Source organism: Centropristis striata, chromosome 6 (genome assembly GCF_030273125.1).
Source record: "Centropristis striata isolate RG_2023a ecotype Rhode Island chromosome 6, C.striata_1.0, whole genome shotgun sequence".
NCBI lineage: Eukaryota > Metazoa > Chordata > Actinopteri > Perciformes > Serranidae > Centropristis > Centropristis striata.
In genome coordinates, this window is record NC_081522.1 from 1,683,907 (window position 1) to 1,706,594 (window position 22,688).

The 22,688-nt window shown below is 37.2% G+C and overlaps 1 protein-coding gene across 1 annotated transcript in view; it reads right to left on the minus strand.

Annotated features, from left to right (window-relative positions):
- The window catches only part of sf3b3 (splicing factor 3b, subunit 3), a 64,758-nt gene that overhangs the window by 13,182 nt on the left and 28,888 nt on the right, over positions 1-22,688 (minus strand). Inside the window, exons 17-22 of the mRNA XM_059334467.1 lie at positions 21,608-21,730; positions 20,005-20,159; positions 17,427-17,601; positions 13,224-13,429; positions 8,985-9,141; positions 4,209-4,334 (exon numbers count right to left, since the gene is read on the minus strand). Of these exons, the coding sequence (XP_059190450.1) occupies positions 4,209-4,334; positions 8,985-9,141; positions 13,224-13,429; positions 17,427-17,601; positions 20,005-20,159; positions 21,608-21,730 (942 nt within the window). The remainder of the gene's footprint in view (positions 1-4,208; positions 4,335-8,984; positions 9,142-13,223; positions 13,430-17,426; positions 17,602-20,004; positions 20,160-21,607; positions 21,731-22,688) is intronic.

A 22,688-nucleotide genomic window follows, 5' to 3' on the forward strand; every position in this document is an offset into this window, starting at 1 on the left:
GGCTTCATTAGAAAGGTAACATCTTCTAGTTTCTGCAGGGGTTCTATATACCGTAATTTTCGGACTATAAGCCGTGCCTTTTTCCCCCATTTTTCGATGCTGCGGCTTATATAACGGTGCGGCTAATCTATGGATTTTTCCAGCTAACGGCCACTAGGTTACCTCCTAAATCTATGGATGTTACAGGTTACAGTCCACCAACTTTAACTCTATGGGCTCTATGACCGGTCCGCCAGGAGCGGCGGGCTCCAGCAGGAGAAGCTGGAGGCAGGTGTACTACCAGATCGGCTCGGGGTCCTTCAGATACTTTTAAGCTATTTTTCACTTGTCTGTGTGTATTTGTGTCGAAAGCTACTTAGTTTGTCGGAGTCGCCGTGCCGTAATCACCGGCAGACGAAGGACCCCGAGCCAATCTGGCAGGGCGCCGGAAAAGAGAGAAACAGGTAGCGCGCAAAAGTAAAAGTGAAACCGAGAGACAGAACGAGAGACAGAACGACATTACGAGAGCGAGATAGTTTGTGCAAAGGAAGTTTTCATGCACAAACCCTCATTATGGAAAACAAACGTAGAAATGCATATGATGCAGCTTTTAAGTTAAAGACAGTCAATCTGGCTGTAAAAGAAGCTTCCTCAAGCAGCCATCTCTTTCCCCACAATCCCCTCTGTGCACCAACCCTTACATATGGTAATTAAACATTAAAACACCTGCGGCTTATAGTCCAGTGCAGCTTATATATGTACACATCATTCAGTTTAGCTGCTGCAGCTTATACTCCGGTGCGCCTTATAATGCGGAAAGTACAGTACATACAACTGCAATTGGAATCACCACAGGTTCATTTGCATTACTACACTCTGCAAATGGTAAAACTGTGTATACACACTAGACAAACTATAAATGACACAGGAACTGAACACCCATCAGTCCCCCTAGTTCTCCTAAACTTATGTATATATTGTAGGTGACCAAGTCGAACTTGCCAACAGTGTAGCAATTCATGCATGTCGCTTCAGACCCCCTTAGCAACTATTTTTCAAGAAAGCAAATGGAGACAAATCCAGCGACTCCTTACTCTTCTTAATGAGCCGCTAACGAGCCAGAGGCCGGTTTGTTAAGAAGAGCCGCCATTAGCAGCAGTTAGCTACAGTCAGCTCTGTAGCAGTACAGTGTGTATGTGCTAACAGGCTAACAGTTAGCTCTGTAGCAGTACAGTGTGTATGTGCTTACAGGCTAACAGTTAGCTCTGTAGCAGTACAGTGTGTATGTGCTAACAGGCTAACAGTTAGCTCTGTAGCAGTACAGTGTGTATGTGCTAACAGGCTAACAGTTAGCTCTGTAGCAGTACAGTGTGTATGTGCTAACAGTTAGCTCTGTAGCAGTACAGTGTGTATGTGCTAACAGTTAGCTCTGTAGCAGTACATAGTGTATGTGCTAACAGGCTAACAGTTAGCTCTGTAGCAGTACAGTGTGTATGTGCTAACAGGCTAACAGTTAGCTCTGTAGCAGTACAGTGTGTATGTGCTAACAGGCTAACAGTTAGCTCTGTAGCAGTACAGTGTGTATGTGCTAACAGGCTAACAGTTAGTTCTGTAGCAGAACAGTGTGTATGTGCTAACAGGCTAAAAGTTAGTTCTGTAGCAGAACAGTGTGTATGTGCTAACAGGCTAACAGTTAGCTCTGTAGCAGTACAGTGTGTATGTGCTAACAGTTAGCTCTGTAGCAGTACAGTGTGTATGTGCTAACAGGCTAACAGTTAGCTCTGAAGCAGTAGTGTGTATGTGCTAACAGGCTAACAGTTAGCTCTGTAGCAGTACAGTGTGTATGTGCTGCTGCTACAGAGCTAATTTTTTCCCCAATACATCCGCTAAATTGGGGTAAATGCCTGACTTCAATTTTCAGTTAATTCAGAAGTGCATTACTCATATTATTTCATAATTATTATTGCTAAATCAGTTTAAATCTATGGCTCCACAAGTCTTCATTCAATTGCTACCAAAATTGACGCAGACCTCCCTTGAATAGTAGATATTATGTTTCAAATGGTGTTCAGATCAGTTGAACATTGAGTCCAAAGTGACATTCAGTGTCTTACTCCAGTGAGGACAACATTTTCTATTTCCCTAAATGTTTGATCAAATGGCCCAGTTGTCCATGTGATGTCATTGCCTTTAATTGTGTGTTTAAAAGTGTGTGGACAACCAAGTCATCTCTTTAATACAAAGGTCTGTAAGGTGTATATTGTGGGGGGCCCCCAGTCCGACTTGTTGACAGCAAAGAGATTCATGCATGTGGCATATTTCTAAGTGCTTCCTGAGTTCAACCTCTTTGGACTCGGATCATTGGCGATTGCGCGTATTCCATTTTTAAATTGACTTCAGAATTATATCTTATCTACAAAGGAAGAAGCGGTAGAGCAGGAAACCCATTATCTAATTAAACAATTCAACTTATTTAAACCAGTGATGTTAGAAAACAAGCATCTTTGTCTTTGCAGGAGGGAAAAGTCAGTGTTCCAGGTTTGTTGAAGCGTATCTATGAATGAATTTGGCCTATTAAGAACCTAAAAAGGCACAAATAGCTTCAATCACATATATTGGATTGACCTCTACCAGTTTATCACATTAAGCCATGAAGACAAATTTGGTTAGTACAGGTAGATATGATTGAAAAACCTTATGATTTGACAATAGTGGCGTTATGACAGCTTTGCTTCATACACAGTGTTACTGCTTAAGACAGTGGTTCTCAACCTTGGGGTCGGGACCCCAATTGGGGTCGCGAGATGATTTCTGGGGGTCGCCAAATCATTTTGGAAGTCAGCTCTGTCTCCACTGTGTTAAAGTGTTCATGTGTTCATGTGTCTTAGTCTTTTTGGTCAATTTGTGTCTTTTTTGGTAATTTTGTGTCTTTTTTTGGTAATTGTGTGTCTTTTTTTGGTGATTTTGTGTCTTGTTTAGTCATTTTGTGTCTTGTTTAGTCATTTTGTGTCTTTTTTTTGGGTGATTTTGTGTCTTTTTTTGGTGATTTTGTGTCTTTTCTTGGTCATTTTGTGTCTTTTTTTGTTTTTTTTCTGTCTTTTTGGTCAATATGAGTCATTTTGTGTCTTGTTTAGTCATTTTGTGTCTTTTTTGATCATTTTGTGTCTTGTTTAGTCATTTTGTGTCTTTTTTTGGTCAATATGAGTCATTTTGTGTCTTGTTTAGTCATTTTGTGTCTTTTATTTGGTAATTTTGTGTCTTTTTGGTCAATTTGTGTCTTTTTTGGTAATTGTGTGTCTTTTTTTGGTGATTTTGTGTCTCGTTTAGTCATTTTGTGTCTTGTTTAGTCATTTTGTGTCTTTTTTTTGGTGATTTTGTGTCTTTTTTGGTCATTTTGTGTCTTTTTTTGGTCATTTTGTGTCTTTTTGGTCAATATGAGTCATTTTGTGTCTTGTTTAGTCATTTTGTGTCTTTTCTTGGTCATTTTGTGTCTTTTTGGTCAATATGAGTCATTTTGTGTCTTGTTTAGTCATTTTGTGTCTTTTCTTGGTCATTTTGTGTCTTTTTTGGTCATTTTGTGTCTTGTTTAGTCATTTTGTATCTTTTCTTGGTCATTTTGTGTCTTTTTTTGGTCATTTTGTGTCTTGTTTAGTCATTTTGTGTCTTTTATTTGGTAATTTTGTGTCTTTTTGGTCAATTTGTGTCTTTTTTGGTAATTGTGTGTCTTTTTTTGGTGATTTTGTGTCTTGTTTAGTAATTTTGTGTCTTGTTTAGTCATTTTGTGTCTTATTTTTTGTGATTTTGTGTCTTTTTTGTTCATTTTGTGTCTTTTTTGGTCATTTTGTGTCTTTTTTTGGTCATTTTGTGTCTTTTTGGTCAATATGAGTCATTTTGTGTCTTGTTTAGTCATTTTGTGTCTTTTTTGGTCATTTTGTGTCTTGTTTAGTCATTTTGTGTCTTTTCTTGGTCATTTTGTGTCTTTTTTTGGTCATTTTGTGTCTTTTTTTTGGTCATTTTGTGTCTTTTTTTTGGTCAATATGAGTCATTTTGTGTCTTTTATTTGGTAATTTTGTGTCTTTTTCACTGTGCGTGTGAGATTGTGTTCAGTGAGCGGGGGTCACGGACAACATGCATGTTAAATTGGGGGTCGCGACTCAAAAGAGTTGTTGAGAACTACTGCCTTAAGATACTGACATCAAGATCTGGATGTGTTTGGGTGCATGACCTACTTTGTTTTCACACTTGCGAAGCAGCTTCTTCTTGCCCAGGTCGTAGATTCTCAGCAGTTTCCCAACTCCCACCAGGACTCGTCCCTGGAATGGAGCAATGGCCAATGGTACGTCCTCAACTGGGGTCTGCCGAAAACAGAAAGGAGCTTGAATTTCTGGAGGGAAACGACCTCCTCTTTGAAGATGGGTCCAATGTCTCACTAAACACAGTGTGAGACAAATTCCCCCTTGCTCAGAATTGTAATTCAAAAAGGTGTAAAGCTAAATAATGGACAGTGGCTGTTAGAAGAACAAACATTGGTATGTAAACTACTGTCTAAATATGAGAATTCATGACCGTTTACCATATTTGGTTAATTATAGTTTTAAAACAAGATTACAGTGGTCACAAGCAAGGTTATAATAGATTTGGATTTTTCATTGGTTTTAGTTTTAATTTCGTGGGGAATTTTTGTTTTCAAATTCAGTTAGTTTTAGAGTGACTTTTCTAGTTTTAGTTTAGTTTTTAGTTTTTGAAAATGCTTAGTTTTTATTAGTTTTAGTGTTAGTTTTAGTTTTTTTGTAATGGGCTATATGTTGGGTGCGACATTCAAAGAGGTCATAATAAATTTTGCCTTTATTTCCTTTGGTTTATCATCTCAGCCCCAATAAGGTTATTAACTCTTACAGTTCCAGGTGTTTTGAATTTTGGTTCTAGTGTAGACATCCCAGTCTCAGTAAACATATTCACCATGTGTTGCATGTTCAAATAGAAACACTGAATTATGAATGAAAAAAAGTTGACAAAAACGAAAACTAAGGACATTTTCACTATAATTTTAGTTAGTTTTCTAACCACGCAATACAGTTTCAGTTAGTTATCGTTTTTAAAAAAACTAGTTTTAATTTTTATTTCAGTTAACGAAAATGTTTTTTCAATTCTAGTTTTTGTTATTTCGTTAGTTTTCGTTAACTATAATAACCTTGGTCACAAGTTGCATCAGTAACAGAGAGTTGTTCCACTTTGTTCTGTCTTATCTGGAAAGTTTTCAATGATCAATGGGGATCTTAGTGAACACAGAGGTCCATTCAAATGAGCAATTTCTCTGTTTTTCTCTCATGTTTAAAGGTTAATTATCCTGCGAGACATATACATCTTGTTGTACCATCATTCGTCTTAGTTTCATGTCAGTAAAATGTGATGGTGGCTCAGTTTGGTCACCATCTGCTCTTCTTGGAGCGGAGGAACTTAGAACCCCCCTTATTATTGAGTCGGCAAGTTTACGGTGATTGGTCCTGAGATGCAAAAGGTCGAACTTCCTCTTGTCTAATCTGGAGTGAATGCAAACAGAAAAAGAGCCCCTGAAGTTATGCAGCTTCCTGATGAAGTCCCCAGTGGGAAGTTTAGTCTCCCAGACACGCCAATCCAACATCAAAGAAGTTGAGACGCGGGAAGTCGTTTGTTGCCGTTTAGTCGTTTTCTTGCAATCCTCACTTCAGTTTGTCTCCTTATGCATTGATACACTTCTGCCAAGCAGCCAATCAAAACTATTTCTCTAACATTCAGCATGTTAATCGGCAGGGAAGCTTGTCAGAGCGGCTTCCTTTCAAAAAGGCACAAACAGTGACAGACATATGGACCATGTTTTAGCCCTCAGGAGATTATTTTACCCACCAACTCCTTCCCTTTTTGTTTGTTTTTAAAAAATGCAAATAACTGGCGTGACAACCATAGCCTCATCAGGTCAGCCTATAATATGCTACATCAGTCCCATCAATCCACTAACTGGCTATTAAATTAATATCGCAATTGAATTAACTTAACCAAAATAAATCAAATGCAGTCTTTCTACTCAATGGATAAGACAGATGTTAGCAAGCCTTTCTTTAGAGAGAATAACTTACATATTAAAGGCTAAACGGCATGTATTTGAGGACATATGGGGCCCTTTCATTAATTACATTAAAGACTTAGATTTAACGGCTGAAGAAGTGGATAACAAGTCTTTGTGGACAATGCAGATTCCGGTCTTGTCAGATTCATATTGCTTTTCTATATATGTGTTTTAATTCGCACCAATAACAAACGATACTCAATTGTATATAGATTGACATTTTCTTTAACAGGAGCTCTCCTTTCAATTCCCCTTTTTTCTAACTGACTTCGCTCTAACTGTCCCTTCTGTTCAACACAGTCATCAGAATTAATATCATAGTCATCACATTTAATAAAAATGATCACTTCAGCTACCACACGTACCACACGTACAGCACGTACTCTTCCACTGATCATTATTGTAGTTTAACTCAACAGTTAAATCACTCAATCCCATCAACTTGGTAATATATCATTACACATAATGAAAATCATTACTGACTTTGGTCATTACAGTCATTTATGTATTTTGATCATCACATAATATCTCAGAATCAACAAGTTTCATAGTGCATTTGTGTACTACATCATGTTAGGAAAGTGCTAAACCAAAGCCTCGTGTTTTCACAGTCTCATACCATCTTTTGTTGGTATTTAGGCAAGCAGAGATCTCAACTCACTTGACAGCATACATGTTCGAAGTGTTATGTTTTGTTTGTTTTTATTTTTCTGTCTATGTAAATGCAGCAAATGCATCTTAAAATATGGAAGCTGAATGACGATACATGAATGTAAAAGCTGTATGTCAAAGTGTTATAAACTGAAAATAAAATAAAAATATTGTGGAAAAAAAAAATGCAGTCTTTGTTTAGAGTATTGATGATACCAGTGTCTTGCAATTTTGGGTGTAGAAGGCACAAAAAATAAAATAAAATTATATATATACACTACCGGTCAAAAGTTTTAGAACACCCCAATTTTTCCATTTTTTTATTGAAATTCAAGCAGTTCAAGTCAAATGAACAGCTTGAAAGGGTCCAAAGGTAAGTGGTGAACTGCCAGAGGTAAATAAAAAAGGTAAAATATAACGTACATTTCAGAATTATACAAGTAGGCCTTTTTTCAGGGAACAAGAAGTGGGTTAACAACTTAACTTTATGGAGTCTTGGGCTATTTTGTCCATTTTTTAATTCTTAGGTGAATTAAGTAAGTCATTTTGTGTCTTTTTTAGTCATTTTGGTGTCTTTTTTTGTCATTTTGTGTCTTTTTTTTTGTCATTTTGTGTCTTTTTTTTATTTTGTGTCTTTTTTTGGTCATTTTGTGTCTTTTTTTAGTCCTTTAGTCCAACATAAAATGTGATTTTGAATCATTTTTTTACTTTCAAAACACTATCATGCTCAATAAAGAATGTTAAATGTTGCAAATGTGCATTAATTTCAGAGAACACTGAGACATTAAACTGCATCATTTCCAATTAAATTCTGGAAAAGTTGGTGTGTTCTAAAACTTTTGACCAGTAGTGTATATATAAAGCTGTGTGTGCAGTGTTTGTGGTCTGTAGTCATAAAGTCATATTGTGCATACCAATGTAGGTCAACTTGGCTATAACTACTCAGTTTTATATCTGGGTATAAATATGCATATGTGTATGTGCATCATTTAAAGTATGTGTCTTGCTTGAGACCAGACCGACTCGTCTAAAAAAATCTGGTTAAGTGGTTGGGAAAGTCCTCTAGCTCGTGACTCACTTCCCTTGTAAATCCATATCAGGTAACACATGCATGTTGATTCACTCTGATGGCCTCCGCCCTGCTCCAGTTTCTGGGGAAATGCCAGGGGGGGCAGACACAACATCTGTTGTGTTTTAAATTTCACTACGTCTGTCCTGTTGCACTTTGATAAGCCTCATCTAATCCCTCTTAGCATGCATCTCAGACTGTGACTGACCTGCTAAGTCAGAGTAGTTTCATGCAATTAATGTCACCACCTACTGGAAAAGCAAAAACAGCTTTTATTTTATAATTTTCTCTTATGTTTATCTTTTATTTGTTTTTGTTTTTTGTATTTGTTTCTGTATTTTTTGGACTATAACTTTGGTGTTTTCATTTATTTTGTACTTGCCTAGTCCAGTAGTTCTCAACCTTTTTGAGTCGCGACCCCCAATTTAACATGCATGTTGTCCGCGACCCCCACTCATGCACACGCACAGTTCAGATCACCCAAAAAAGAAACAAAATGACCAAAAAGAGTAAACAAATGACCAAAAAAGACACAAAATGACCAAAAAAAGACACAAAATGACCAAAAAAAGACACAAAATGACCAAAAAAAGACACAAAATGACCAAAAAAAGACACAAAATGACCAAAAAAAAGACACAAAATGACCAAAAAAGACACAAATTGACCAATAAAAGACACAAAATGACTAAAGAAAGACACAAATGACTAAAAAGAACACAAAATGACCAAAAAAAAAGACGAAAACACATTCACACTTTAACACAGTGGAGACAGAGCTGACTTCCAAAATGATTTGGCGACCCCCAAAAATCATCTCGCAACCCCAATTGGGGTCCCGACCCCAAGGTTGAGAACAGCTGGCCTAGTCTATGGATGTATTGGATAAACTGATGTGTGCTCTGACAGCTGATATAATTATGCATCCAAGGAAAATCCAATAAAAATAATTTTGAAAGAAAAGCAAAAACAGCAGTTCCAATTTTTTACACGTCTACAATCTGCAATTAATAAATAAATGTTAGTTTGCTCTTTTTCTGTTGTCTGCTGGGTTTGAATGATGGACTTTGTGTATTATTTAAGTTGTAAATGCTCCGAATGCTTTGCAAAAATAAATATCAAAAGGAAAAAATATTGCATTTGGTTTCTTGTTACCAAAGTTGACCTAAAAATCAGACTCACTTTGTGCACAAACTCCAGTTTCTCCCCTCCAGCGATGAGCCGGTAGGTGTAGATGAAGCCTCCGCCCACTGACCGGGGGTTGAGGATCATATCTCTGGCTACTCCTACCAGAACATACCAGTCATCTCCTGTGTTGGGGAAACGGCACACTGCCACACTGGAAAATATGAAACAAGAAAAGAGACTTTAGGTGTGAGATGGTAAACACTGGATGGAGAATTAAGAACAAATGATAAAATATGTCCTACACCAGCCACTCTCAACCTTGGGGTCGGGACCCCAATTGGGGTCGCGAGATGATTTCTGGGGGTCGCCAAATCATTTGTTTTAGTCTTTTTGGTCACTTAATGTCTTTTTTTGTTCATTTTGTGTCTTTTTTTTTTACATTTTGTGTCTTTTTTTTTACATTTTGTGGTCAATTTGTGTCTTTTTTTGGTAATTTGGTTTCCTTTTTTTGGTCATTTTGTGTCTTTTAAGGTATTTTTGTGTCTTTTTGGTAATTTTGTGTCTTTTTTTGGTAATTTTGTGTCTTTTTTTATCATTTTGTGGTCATTTTGTGTCTTTTTTTTAATCATTTTGTGGTCAATTTGTGTCTTTTTTGATCATTTTGTGGTCAATTTGTGTCTTTTTTGGTCATTTGGTTTCCTTTTGTTGGTCATTTTGTGTCTTTTTAGGTCATTTTGTGTCTTTTTTGGTCATTTTGTCTCTTTTTTTGGTAATTTTGTTATTTTTTTGGTCATTTTGTGTCTTTTTTGATCATTTTGTGTTAATTTTGTGTCTTTTTTGGTCATTTTGTGTCTTTTTTTGGTCATTTTGTTTCTTTTTTGGTCGATCTGAACTGTCCATGTGAGATTGTGTTCAGTGAGTGGGGGTCGCCGACAACATGCATGTTAAATTGGGGGTCGCGACTCAAAAAGGTTGAGAACTACTGTCCTACACTACAGAACACATTTTCTCAGCAGCATCACAACCACTAAAGATTCTGCATTTGAGGCTTTTATAGTGTAAGCAGAACTACATACTACTACATATCATCGTATTAACCAAGCAAAGACCACAAAGAGACAACAATACTTCTTGCAAAATAAGGGTCTCACATGAAGACACACCTCTTTTCTCTTGCCTTCGATTAACGTCTTCCTCTTGCAAGTGAAAGGGAATAGTGTCCCCTTTAACCCATTGACGCCTAAAACGCCTGTAAAACCTCTGGGTGATTTTAAAATCAGCCCCTAAAACCTGAAGTTTTTCTGGAAATTCAACAGAAGTGTCAACTCTTCTACTAAATAATAGATTTTTCAGCCTCTGTAGCAGATAGAAATGAAATTCAAAAAGTATTTGAGAGCTTATACAAATACTACAAAACGACGTATCCACTTTTCAGGCTTCAATGGGTTAAACTAACCCTTCTTTTTTGCTTTATTTTATCTGTTGCTGGTAATGTCTTTTAACCCTTTTTGTTTCTTTCACCTTTGTCAATCCTGCATTTTATTGCACTTCATGCACTCTTGTGTGAAGCACAGTCTGTAAATGCACTATAGAAATAACATTTGACTTGACTATAAACTGTATAAATGAATGCTACATTTAATATAAACCTGTGCATTTGGAAAAAATACACCCATCAGGCTTCTTATAAGCCAATAAGTGGAGGACGCACATTTATGCTGCTGGCAGGCGACTACCGGTACTTAGTATTTAAAATTGTCCTAATTTTTAAATTCTTAAAAAGTTCTTAAAATACAAAGAAGACAGACATTTTGAATTAAATTTGTATATTTCAATGAAATAAAACTAACTAACGTGATTAAGAGATTAAAAAGGTCAGGATGAAACCGGTTCTGTTCTCTGAATTGAAAGATCCTCTGTTCCACTTTGGCAGCCCCAAAAGATTTCACTACAGCTGCAGGTTAAATTTAGACAGATCGGAAAGACTTCAATTTATGACACGCTGGGAGTGTTGGAGCCCGACTCTCAATCAATGTGAAAGGCGTAATAAACAACACTCAGTCAGGGGTCGGATTTTATTACCTGACATAAACCTGCCACACTCACACAACACTCTGTGACGAGCTGTGACACCATGGGCCTCATACAAAAACTCTTACTTCATTATTTATAGGGGATTTTCAAACCCAAAAACTGCTTCAAAGTAATAATTAATAATAAGTTAAAATGATATAGCGCCTTTCAAGAACCCAAGGATGCTTTACAATACATGACAGTAGGATGACTAAAGATTGGGCACTGATTAAAGGGTTCAGTGAGTCCAAAAGCCTTTGTGAAGAGATGATGTTTGAGAAGTTTTTTTTGAAAATGTCCAATGCCAGCAGAGAGTTCCAGAGGGCTGTGGCAAATTCACAATCATCACTCATAAAACTAAAAAAAGTTTGTACGGATGGTTCTTGCATGACTCTCTGTCACGCTTAACCTCTTCTTCAGCTTCAAAAGTGTTTAATGTGTCACACTTTGAACAGCCCAGAGTTTACTTTTTATTTTACAACCGTGTTAACACATTTCCTACAAATGCAGTGTTTCCGCTACCGTTATATTAACCCATTGAAGCCTGGAAAGCGGATGCGTCGTTTCATAGTATTTGTATAAGCTCTCAAATACTTTTTGAATTTTATTTCTAAAAAAAAAATCTATTATTTAGTAGAAGCGTTGACACTTCTGTTGAATTTCCAGAAAAACTTCAGGTTTTAGGGGCTTATTTTAACCCATAAGAACCCACGGTGACACCCATGTAACAAACACTTTAAATATTCTAGAACAGGGGTCTCAAACTCAAATTACCTGGGGGCCGCTGGAGGCAGTATCAAAATGACCCAAAAAATCTAAATTACTTAAAAAAGACACAAAAAAGACAGACAAAATGACTTAAAAAGAAACAAAATGACCAAAAAAGACACAAAAGTACAAAAAAAAAAGGACTAAATGACAGAAAAAAAACTAAATTACTTAAAAAAGACACAAAATTACTAAAAAAGAGACACAAAATGACCAATAAGGACACAAAATGACAGAAAAAAACTAAATTACTTAAAAATGACACTAAAAAACCCCCACAAAATTACTAAAAAAAGACACAGAATGACCAAAAAAACCCCACATCATACATATGTTCTGCGTGGTTCTCTTGGTCTGTGATATATCCCCCATAACTTTCCTTTATGGATAACTGGCTCTGGGCAGTTTTTACAGGCGTTTTAGGCTTCATTGGGTTAGAGGGGCGGCCTGCCCCCCCTTGACGATCAAGTTAATTTTATTTTCTATATTGCACCAAATCACAACAACACAAGTCTTTTAAGGTTATCTTTCCTATATATCTTGTCCTTTTATTTAACAAACTAAAGTGTATGTTATTTATCCTATTTACAAGACGGCATGTTATTTCTGTCTCTACATGGTTGCGTGTTTACAATTCTCGTCTGTTCTCTGTTGTGTGCGTAGCGGAGTTCCACCCCGATGCGTGCACACAAACACACATGCACCAGGGTTTCCATTAATGACCTAGACCAGAGGTGTCAAACTCTGGCCCGTGGGCCAAATTTGGCCCGCAGTATAATTATATTTGGCCCGCGAGGAAATACCAAATGACAACCAGAGCTGGCCCGCCGGTATTATACAGCGCAAATACTACAAATCCCAGAATGCTCTGCTGGTGTTTTGGCTTGAACACAGTAGATCAGTGTGTAGCAAACTGAGCAACAATTAAAGTTGTCTTTATGCACTTTTTCTTGCTAGTCCAAGGCTTGAATGGCTGCACATTCATTGAAGGATATTATTATTAGTCATTTGGTTTATTATTATTATTTTATTCTCACATTTATTTTTAGCCTGTGGAAAAAAGATTACTGTTAAATTTAAATTTAAAGAAGGCCGCATATAAAATAAAGGGACATACGATTTTTATTTAAATTTTATTTAAGAAATGAATGCCATTGATGTGTTTGTTTGTTTTATTTGATATTCGATTTTGCATGTTTGAAATATTAAGTTATATCAAGCTTTGCTTGTTCCATTTCGTTCAATATTTTTTCAATAAATATCAATGTTGGCCCGCGACTTTGTCCAAGTTTTACATTTTGGCCCACTGTGTATTTGAGTTTGACACCCCTGATCTACGCTTAGTAATGAGTCTTTATTTTTGTTTTGAGTCACACCTTTTCCTTTTCGCTATCCATCTGTCTGATTATTCATTCTTCCTCTCCAAGTACTGCTGTATGTGTCCATGCTCACCTGAAGGCTGCTTCGTTCTGCTCCAGCTGCACCTGGTCCAGTGTTGAACCCTGGATGGGGTTGACGAGTCGGACCAGCGAGGCCCACTGGCCCGCTCCAGCTTTAGGTGCTCCAAAAATGGCTTCTGGGAGATTCTCGTTGAGGAAGGCGGCGGCCATCTCAGCAGCCAGTTCTCTTTCATCCTCCCCAGCAGCCTCCACCATCTCCTACAGAGGCAATAAAGAAGAAAGCAGGTCAGGGAGAGTGAAGCATTCTGAACCAGCTGGAGACAACTTTAACCAACCAGCAGGTGATGGATACGTTCAGTGGGAATGAGCTCCTCATTCTCTCATTATGGTGTTGAACTTTAGGATTTAATGTCAAAATAAAATGGACTTTTTTTCGCAACACTATCTTTATTTATTTTCAGACATAACACATACATATAACTACCGGTCAAAAGTTTTAGAACACCCCAATTTTTCCAGTTTTTTATTGAAATTCAAGCAGTTCAAGTCAAATGAACAGCTTGAAAGGGTACAAAGGTAAGTGGTGAACTGCCAGAGGTAAATAAAAAAAGGTAAGCTTAACCAAAACTGAAAAATAATGTACATTTCAGAATTATACAAGTAGGCCTTTTTCAGGGAAGAAGAAATGGGTTAACAACTTAACTCTATGGAGTCTTGGGCTATTTTGTCCATTTTTGAATTCTTTTCATGTCTTTTTTGGTCATTTTGTGTCTTTTGGTGTCTTTTTTGTCATTTTGTGTCTTTTTTTGGTCATTTTGTGTCTTTTTTTGTCATTTTGTGTCTTTTTTTAGTCCTTTAGTCCAACATAAAATGTGATTTTGAATCTTTTTTTTACTTTCAAAACACTATCATGCTCAATCAAGAATTTTAAATGTTGCAAATGTGGAATCATTTCAGAGTACACTGAGACATTAAACGGCATAATTTTTAATTAAATTCTGGAAAAGTTGGTGTGTTCTAAAACTTTTGACCGGTAGTGTATAACTACTGGGACTCCGAACATAAGCCCCAAACCATGTAAAACACAAATAGTAAATATAAATCACAAACAAAAGGAGGAAACTTAAATACTCAATAAAATAATAAAAATAAAATTAAATAAAAAAATAAATAAAAAAAACGACATGATACTACATAAGTAAATTAAAATAAATAATAAAATACATAATAGAAATAAGAGTACAGATGGGGGAGAATAAATACAAAACCAACCATACATTGCATATAAATGTATAAACACATAAATTAGAAAGTGGTCAGTCAACACCAGACAAACATTTTTCAAAAATGGGCTGCAGAGGGCTACTTATGAGTCATCCCCAGGTGTTTCCACCAAACCTGACGAGTCTTTATTCGAAAGAAAAATTCTAAAGGGGCCCCAGATGTTATCACAAATATGTTGTTTACCCTTCATTGCATATGTGATCTTTTGTAAGGGCAGAGTTGCTGCTAATTCAGAAAGCCATTCACCTATCCTTGGTCTATCCACCTCTTTCAAAGCTATTGCAATGACTCTTTTGGCCAACAACAGGCCTATATCTAAAAATAATCGATGCTTCTTTCTTATGTTACAATTAGCTGGGTAGATACCCAATAGGAATATTTTTGGATCTAAATGTAATTTTATCTCTAATATTTCAAAATGGACTTTTTAACTGATGCCACGCTATTCACACCATTTGAAAAATGAATTAATTAACTGACACAACAGTCCTGAGATCTGTTCCGGTGAGAAGAGGTATTATATTTGAAGACCAAAGGGAGCAACTTCTGCAGGAGCCCTTTATAAAAACATTTGAGAGAATGCAGTTATCTTCTTCCTCCTAGTGAGAACAGCCTAATTTTTCATTTAGTACCCAGTGATAAGAACAATATTTATTATCTCCTGTGATCAAGAGAAAACCTTGAGGCAGCAGCATGAGAATAAAGAAAAGTCACTAATGCATTAATTTGCAAAGTAAACCGATACTCTATGTTTATCTGTGAAGGGCAAAACTATTTATTACACAACATTTAAACCACACTATGTCCCCACTGATTTGGTATTGATATTGCTAAAATAATTAACTTCTGTGTCCAATTTCCTTTGTTTTGAGTAATTTCTTTTTTTCTTACTGAGGTGTCGGATTCTCCTACAGCCTTGTTAACAAACTCTGCAGATCTGTTTGAACTCTTAGTTTCAGTATAAAACAAGAGCACGACTCACACAGATTTATATATCAGAAGCCAAAAAAAGAAGATTTCTAAATCAGCTTTTTAATAAAACACCCAAAAAGAAATCCAAACACTGGTCAGTGTCTCTTTCTCGCTTCTGTTAACTTAATACCCCAATGAACAGTGTTGAAAAAAACTGACCCTTGTCCAAACCTAACCTAGCCCTCCTCTGGACACAATCAATCTCCATAAAATAACAGACATGTCCAATAAACTATGCCCAGCCTGTGTGGTCTCTGCACTCTAAATGGTCTGGATTTACAGCAAAAATCAAAACTAAGCCATTTCTCATTACCGTGTGTAGTCTGCACTGTAAAAAAGGTGTCTAAAAACCAGATAAAAACAGTAAATCTGAGGGAAATGATCTTGCTGCATGGACAGATAATTTACCTTGACAAGATTTATTAAATTAAGATTATTAAATCTAGAAATAAGCACGTTGAACGCTTAAAATAAGAAATTAACATTTAAAACAAGATAAATTATCTAACACGTCTTAATCTAAAGTTTTTTTTATCTTGATAAAAAAACAAACAGTCAGTGCACTCTGCAGCTTGCAGCTTTAATTTATCTTGTTTTAAGATTTCATTTCTTATTTTAAGCGTTCAACATGCTTATTTCTACATTTAATCATCTTAATTTAAGAAATCTTGTCAAGTGAAATTATCTGTCCATGCAGCGAGATCATTTCCCTCAGATTCAGTGTTTTTATCTTGTTTTTAGACACCTTTTTTGCAGTGTGGCTTTCTTAAAGACGTGCGTTTTTGGGGAAGGTGATCAGTGGAAAGACCAAACATGCTCCCCAGGAATCTGAAAGGTTGACCTCTCTCCAAAGGAACATATGAAAGGTAAAAAAAAAAAATATGTCTGTTATCCACGATCAAGTCTTTTCTTAAGCTTTAACCTGGAAAAAATAATCTAGAACCAGCCAACAGACTGTCAGGGAGCAGGAGCAGAGTTTTGCTTTCAATCAAGAATCCAAGATGGCAGCAGGTCCTTTTGTCTGTCTCCATGTCTGTCTAGTTTAACTCTTTTTTTAAGGATTTTTAGTGCACTTTTAATGCACTTAATAGTGCACTTATTTCAGAAACTGTTTCTAAGTATCAGCTTATAAGTTTTTGCCTCTATGGGCCATCTACCCTGTTATTTTTAATGAACTGATCCACATGGACTGAGGCCTCTCATCTTGCTGAAGCTAATCTGAAGCTCAGGTCTTATGACGTGTTTAAGGTCTGTGTGTTATGTAAATGTGTAACTGTATTCTGTGTTTGCTGCCTCTTGGCCAGGGCTCCCTTGAAAAAGAGGTTCTTAATCTCAATGGGATATTCCCTGGTTAAATAAAGGTTAAATAAAAAATAAAAAAAACATTACTTCCAGAGCACTCAGGTCGTCTAACCAGCTGCTCCTGGTCGTACCGCGGTCCAGACTCTGTCCTCGTGGGGACAGAGTCTTCTCTGTGGCGGCTCCAAAGCTGTGGACCAGCCGACCTCTCCAGGTCAGAGCTGTCTGTTGAGCACTTTAAAACATAATGTAATGTATATAATGTAATGTATATGCATGTAGATGGTACAGGAGAGGCAAAAATAAGCCTTTAGTGGGGCTTCAGCCTGTTCCTTTTTCGGTTGCTGTCTGGTGGATTCTTTTGTAAAAACATGATTTTATTTTGTTGTCTTTTTTTCGAAATAAAGCATTCATTCATTATTAAAAACCTATTTATTCTCCTTGGCGTTCAGTCCCAGCTAGGCAAGAATCATTGGCTTTCTTTTACTTTTTTTACTCTTTTATTTTTCTTTTCTATATCTAACTCTGTTTGGATTGAGTTTTTATTACTATTTTATTGTGTTACTTTTTAAAAATATTTTATTGCTTTCATTGTTTTTATTGGTAATGATTTGTGTATGATTTTATCCTATTTTAATAACTGTACAGCACTTTATATGTGCTCTGTAAATAAACTTTGACTTGACATTGCACTTCATACCTCGGCCATTTGTTGCTTTCTCTGGGCTTTGGTTGCCTCGGTGTAGGCATTGTGGTCCGTCTCAATCAAAATGAGATTGTTGGTCTCTGGGTGGATTACAAATTTCCTGGGGGTGTACTGCAGAGGGAAGGCCACCTGGTTGAAGACGGCCCCTAATTTCTCCAGAGCCAAGATTCTGTCAGACAGAGGAGAGGAGAGAGAGGATGGTTACAAATCATGTGGAACCTGAGGGCTGCAGCTGAGCTCTCCCAGCAGAGAAGGGATTACTGATAATGGACTTCAATATTTCATCAGTCTTCTACATCCTGCACCACTTACCCAAAAACAACTTCCCATGTCTTTGTCTGCATCTTAACCAGTTGCATGTTTTCATACAGAAGGAGATTATTTGGTGCATTTAGTTCAATTTTACACTTAAAGGGTTGTAAACCTAGTTGTTAAAAGTCAATATACAGCACTTTATTCAAATAAAACCTAATTTCCCAACAACTAAACTGTGGCTAGCTTAAATGCTGAGTAGCTAGTAACTGGGAAACCAATAGCCACAGTGACTGGTGAGAATTTTTTTGGTCCATGCATACTTTTAACTGACAGGTCAACCTAGGATCTCTGTTTCTGACAGGCCACTAGATGGAGGTGTAGTGCTTTATCAGGGAATGCGGTGAATTCATTATATACAACCCAAATTCCATGAAAGTATGGACATTGTCTTAAACATAAACGAAACAGAACGTGAATGTTCAAATAGAAACACTGAATTATGAATGAAAAAAGTTGACAAAAACGAAAACTAAGGACATTTTCACTATAATTTTAGTTAGTTTTGTAACCTCACAATACAGTTTCAGTTAGTTATTGTTTTTTTAAAAACTCTAGTTTTTATTTTTATTTCAGTTAACGAAAATGTTTTTTCAATTCTAGTTTTCGTTATTCGTTAGTTTTCGTTAACTATAATAACTATAATATTTCATCAGTCTCCTACATGCTGCACCACTTACCCAAAAACAACTTCCCATGTCTTTGTCTGCATCTTAACCAGTTGCATGTTTTCATACAGAAGGAGATTATTTGGTGCATTTAGTTCAATTTTACACTTAAAGGGTTGTAAACCTAGTTGTTAAAAGTCAATATACAGCACTTTATTCAAATAAAACCTAATTTCCCAACAACTAAACTGTGGCTAGCTTAAATGCTGAGTAGCTAGTAACTGGAGAACCACTAGCCACAGTGACTGGTGAGAATTTTTTTGGTCCATGCATACTTTTAACTGACAGGTCAACCTAGGATTCCCGTTTCTGACAGACCACTAGATGGAGGTGTAGTGCTTTATCAGGGAATGCGGTGAATTCATTATATACAACCCAAATTCCAAGAAAGTATGGACATTGCCTTAAACATAAATAAAACAGAACGTGATCATTTGCTCATCTTTTTTTTTAAAAATCTATTCAATAGAAAGCTGTACAAAGAAAGTATAATTTTGTTCAAAATGATAAATGTCACTCTAAAAACACTGAAATCTGAATTGATGCATTCTGTTTTTTATGTGGATAGCACCCAAACTTTTTAGAATCTGGGTTTGTACCTGATGTTCTCATCGTTTACTCTGATGTGACACAGAGTAAAGGCTGCAGGGTGTGCAGTTGAAATGGTTTTACCACCATGAGCAGAAACACACATTCATTTCCTGAAGCTAAAGAAGGCAGAGAGCCAGCTGTGTCTTTTGGATGAACAAGGCTTTCATTCTATATACCAGACTTTCTGTGTCCTTCCCAAACATTTTAGAAATCTAGGCCCCGTTTACACGAGGATGCTTGCGGGTAAAAACGACAAAATATTTTATGGGAAGTGCCTTTCGTTTAGACGGTGACGGCGTTTTTGGGGCTTAAAAACGCAAAAATCTGAAACCACCCTCCAAAGTGGAAAAGTTGAATCCTCTCCTCCGTAGCGTGTCGTCTACACTGACAAGACACAAAACTCTGATCTGATCTGCTCACGTCACGTATGTGTTTACGTCACATACATGCTCCAGGACAGGAAATAAAGAAACGTGGGATTATTTCCATGGTGGGACCTTCAAGCTGCTCTGGCAGCTCTAATAAACTTACAGGAGTCTTTCCACCAAATGTCCAGGATATGTACAGATAGTATTAGTGAACAGAGAAGGATCTGGAATTACCTCCATCACATTCTGGATGCAGCGATTGGTGGGAGGAGCCAGACGGCTGTGAACGAGACCTGGGAGATCTAGTGATGGTGGAGAACTTTGTGGAAGGAGTAGCTGATGAAAATGTGTGGCGTGAAAACTTCTGCATGCCCAAAGATGCTCTTATGGCTTTAAGTGATGCCGCCTGGCTGCATACAATCCAATTTCACACACTTTTGCGTCACCGTATGCAGCAGATTTCCTCCTGAAAACGCTCGTCTAAACGAGGAATAAAGAGTGAAGACGCGACGCCACTTTTGCGTCTTATGTTCAGACCGTCATCATGTAAACGGGGCCCTAGTTGGCATGAGAAAATAAGGCTACCTATGGTTTATTCAAACATGTCTAAGTGTCCCCTTGGTGTATCCATACCTCAGTGTGTTGGTGGAAATGGCCACGATGCCTTCGGGACACTGCTCCGAGGCGAAGCCAGAGGCGTACTCCAGGGTCTCGTAGGACAGCGGGGTCAGGTGGAAGCGAGACTGGTACGAGTAGCTGAGCCAGGAACGACTGGACATGGCAAGCACCTGTCAGAGGAGACGGAGAAGACAATTTCAGATTGACAGAATGATTATTAGATCTTCTGAAAGACAAGAACGCACATTCCTTAACCTCCTGAGAACCTGCGTCCTCATATGTGGACATTACATTTTAGGTTTGCTGGACTTTATACTTCATTCTGCTTATCTATAACATGTTGTCCTCAGTAGTACACACTCTAGAAAATACATCAAGGAGTGTAAAAATCAGATGGCAGCATCTTGGTAAAGTCAATCAGCAGCTTATCCCCAGAAAAAAAGTGGACCAGGTACAAAAGCTGATCAGATTTTATGGTTAAAACTTGTTTATTTGTGCTTAATAATGTTTGTAGTTTGAGATTCTGTACAAATTTGACTATTTTTAGCAATAGCAACAAGCTACGACTGCTAATCAGGAAGTTCTCATTTGACAAGGAATAGATTTTACTATCGTTCTTTCAAAGAGAAGCTGTAAATGTATGGAAATAAAAAGGTTTACACACTGGTGAATTAATTGTGTTCTACAGTAAAATAACGATTCGTTTTTAATAACGATTACCGTAATTTTTGGACTATAAGCCGCGCCTTTTTCCCAATTTTTCGATTCTGCGGCTTATATAACGGTGCGGCTAATCTATGGATTTTTCCAGCTAACGGCCACTAGGTTACCTCCTAAATCTATGGATGTTACAGGTTACAGTCCACCAACTTTAACTCTCTGGGCTCTATGACCGGTCCGCCAGGAGCGGCGGGCTCCAGCAGGAGAAGCTGGAGGCAGGTGTACTACCAGATCGGCTCGGGGTCCTTCAGATACTTTAAGCTATTTTTCACTTGTCTGTGTGTATTTGTGTCGAAAGCTACTTAGTTTGTCGGAGTCGCCGTGTCGTAATCAGCGGCAGACGAAGGACCCCGAGCCAATCTGGCAGGGCGCCGGAAAAGAGTGAAAAGAGGTCATTCTTGTTAACTAGATGAAAATACAGAATCCTTTCAAAATAAAACAATACGCAATTCATGCAGCCTAAAACAACTTCACATCAACATTACATCTAGGCACGTAAGCTCTGATGCATCATGCATGAAATATTAGCATCAAGTTAAAAGGAGATCCAGATCAAAGTCATTAATGATATGGTACTGACAATTAAAAGTATCGAACCACACCATCTTGGGGGGTCCCGGGGCATGCCCCCCCGGGAGAAAATTTGTAAATTTTTAAGTAAAATGCATCTATTTTGTGCACTTTGAGACCTAAATGACAGCAAACATCTAGAGGGCACCAAATAATTTTTTGCACGTGTAAAGGGCAGCCAATAAGGCACCTCCTCTTGTTTTCACCACTCTACAGGCACTTTAGCGCACTTTTTCAATAATGGAGGCATGAAGGCACCTACTACGTTATCGTAGCATTATTAGCATGTTTCTTGTGTGTTTTGGTTGCAAATGTTTGAGTCACGTACCGCTTCCTGTCCCTGCATCCTGACTCTGAAGAGTTTGACGGGTCGGGAGCCCAGGTACCGTGTTCTGGTGTCTGACAGGTCACCTGTTACTGGGTCCAGGACCGTCCTCAGGAGCACTCCATTCTGGGGACGGGGATGAAACACACACACAAATTATCGGACGACCTACAAAACAGATGTTTCTGCACTGATGTGACCAATCATGCTTGTCTTACAGAAGCCTTTACTATTAATATGCATTATTATTCGTGGTTTTTCTTCTTGGATCTAGCACAAACACAAGCACAATCTGGGCCGATATGAACATTTAGTGTTGCTACGACTGTTTTATCTACACTACCGGTCAAAAGTTTTAGAACACCCCCATTTTTCCATTTTTTTTATTGAAAATCAAGCAGTTCAAGTCAAATGAACAGCTTGAAAGGGTACAAAGGTAAGTGGTGAACTGCCAGAGGTAAATAAAAAAAGGTAAGCTTAACCAAAACTGAAAAATAATGTACATTTCAGAATTATACAAGTAGGCCTTTTTCAGGGAACAAGAAATGGGTTAACAAATTAACTCTATGGAGTCTTGGGCTATTTTGTCCATTTTTTAATTCTTTTCATGTCTTTGTAAGTCATTTTGTGTCTTTTTTAAGTCTTTTGGTGTCTTTTTTTTGTCATTTTGTGTCTTTTTTTGGTAATTTTGTGTCTTTTAGTGTCTTTTTCAAGTCTTTTGGTGTCTTTTTTTGTCATTTTGTGTCTTTTTTTGGTAATTTTGTGTCTTTTTTTGGTAATTGTGTGTCTTTTTTTGGTAAATTTGTGTCTTTTTTTTGTAATTTTGTGTCTTTTAGTGTCTTTTTCAAGTCTTTTGGTGTCTTTTTTTGTCATTTTGTGTCTTTTTTTGGTCATTTTGTGTCTTTTTGGTCATTTTGTGTCTTTTTTTGGTAATTTTGTGTCTTTTTTTAGTCCTTTAGTCCAACATAAAATGTGATCTTGAATCTTTTTTTTACTTTCAAAACACTATCATGCTCAATAAAGAATTTTAAATGTTGCAAATGTGCATTAATTTCAGAGTACACTGAGACATTAAACTGCATCA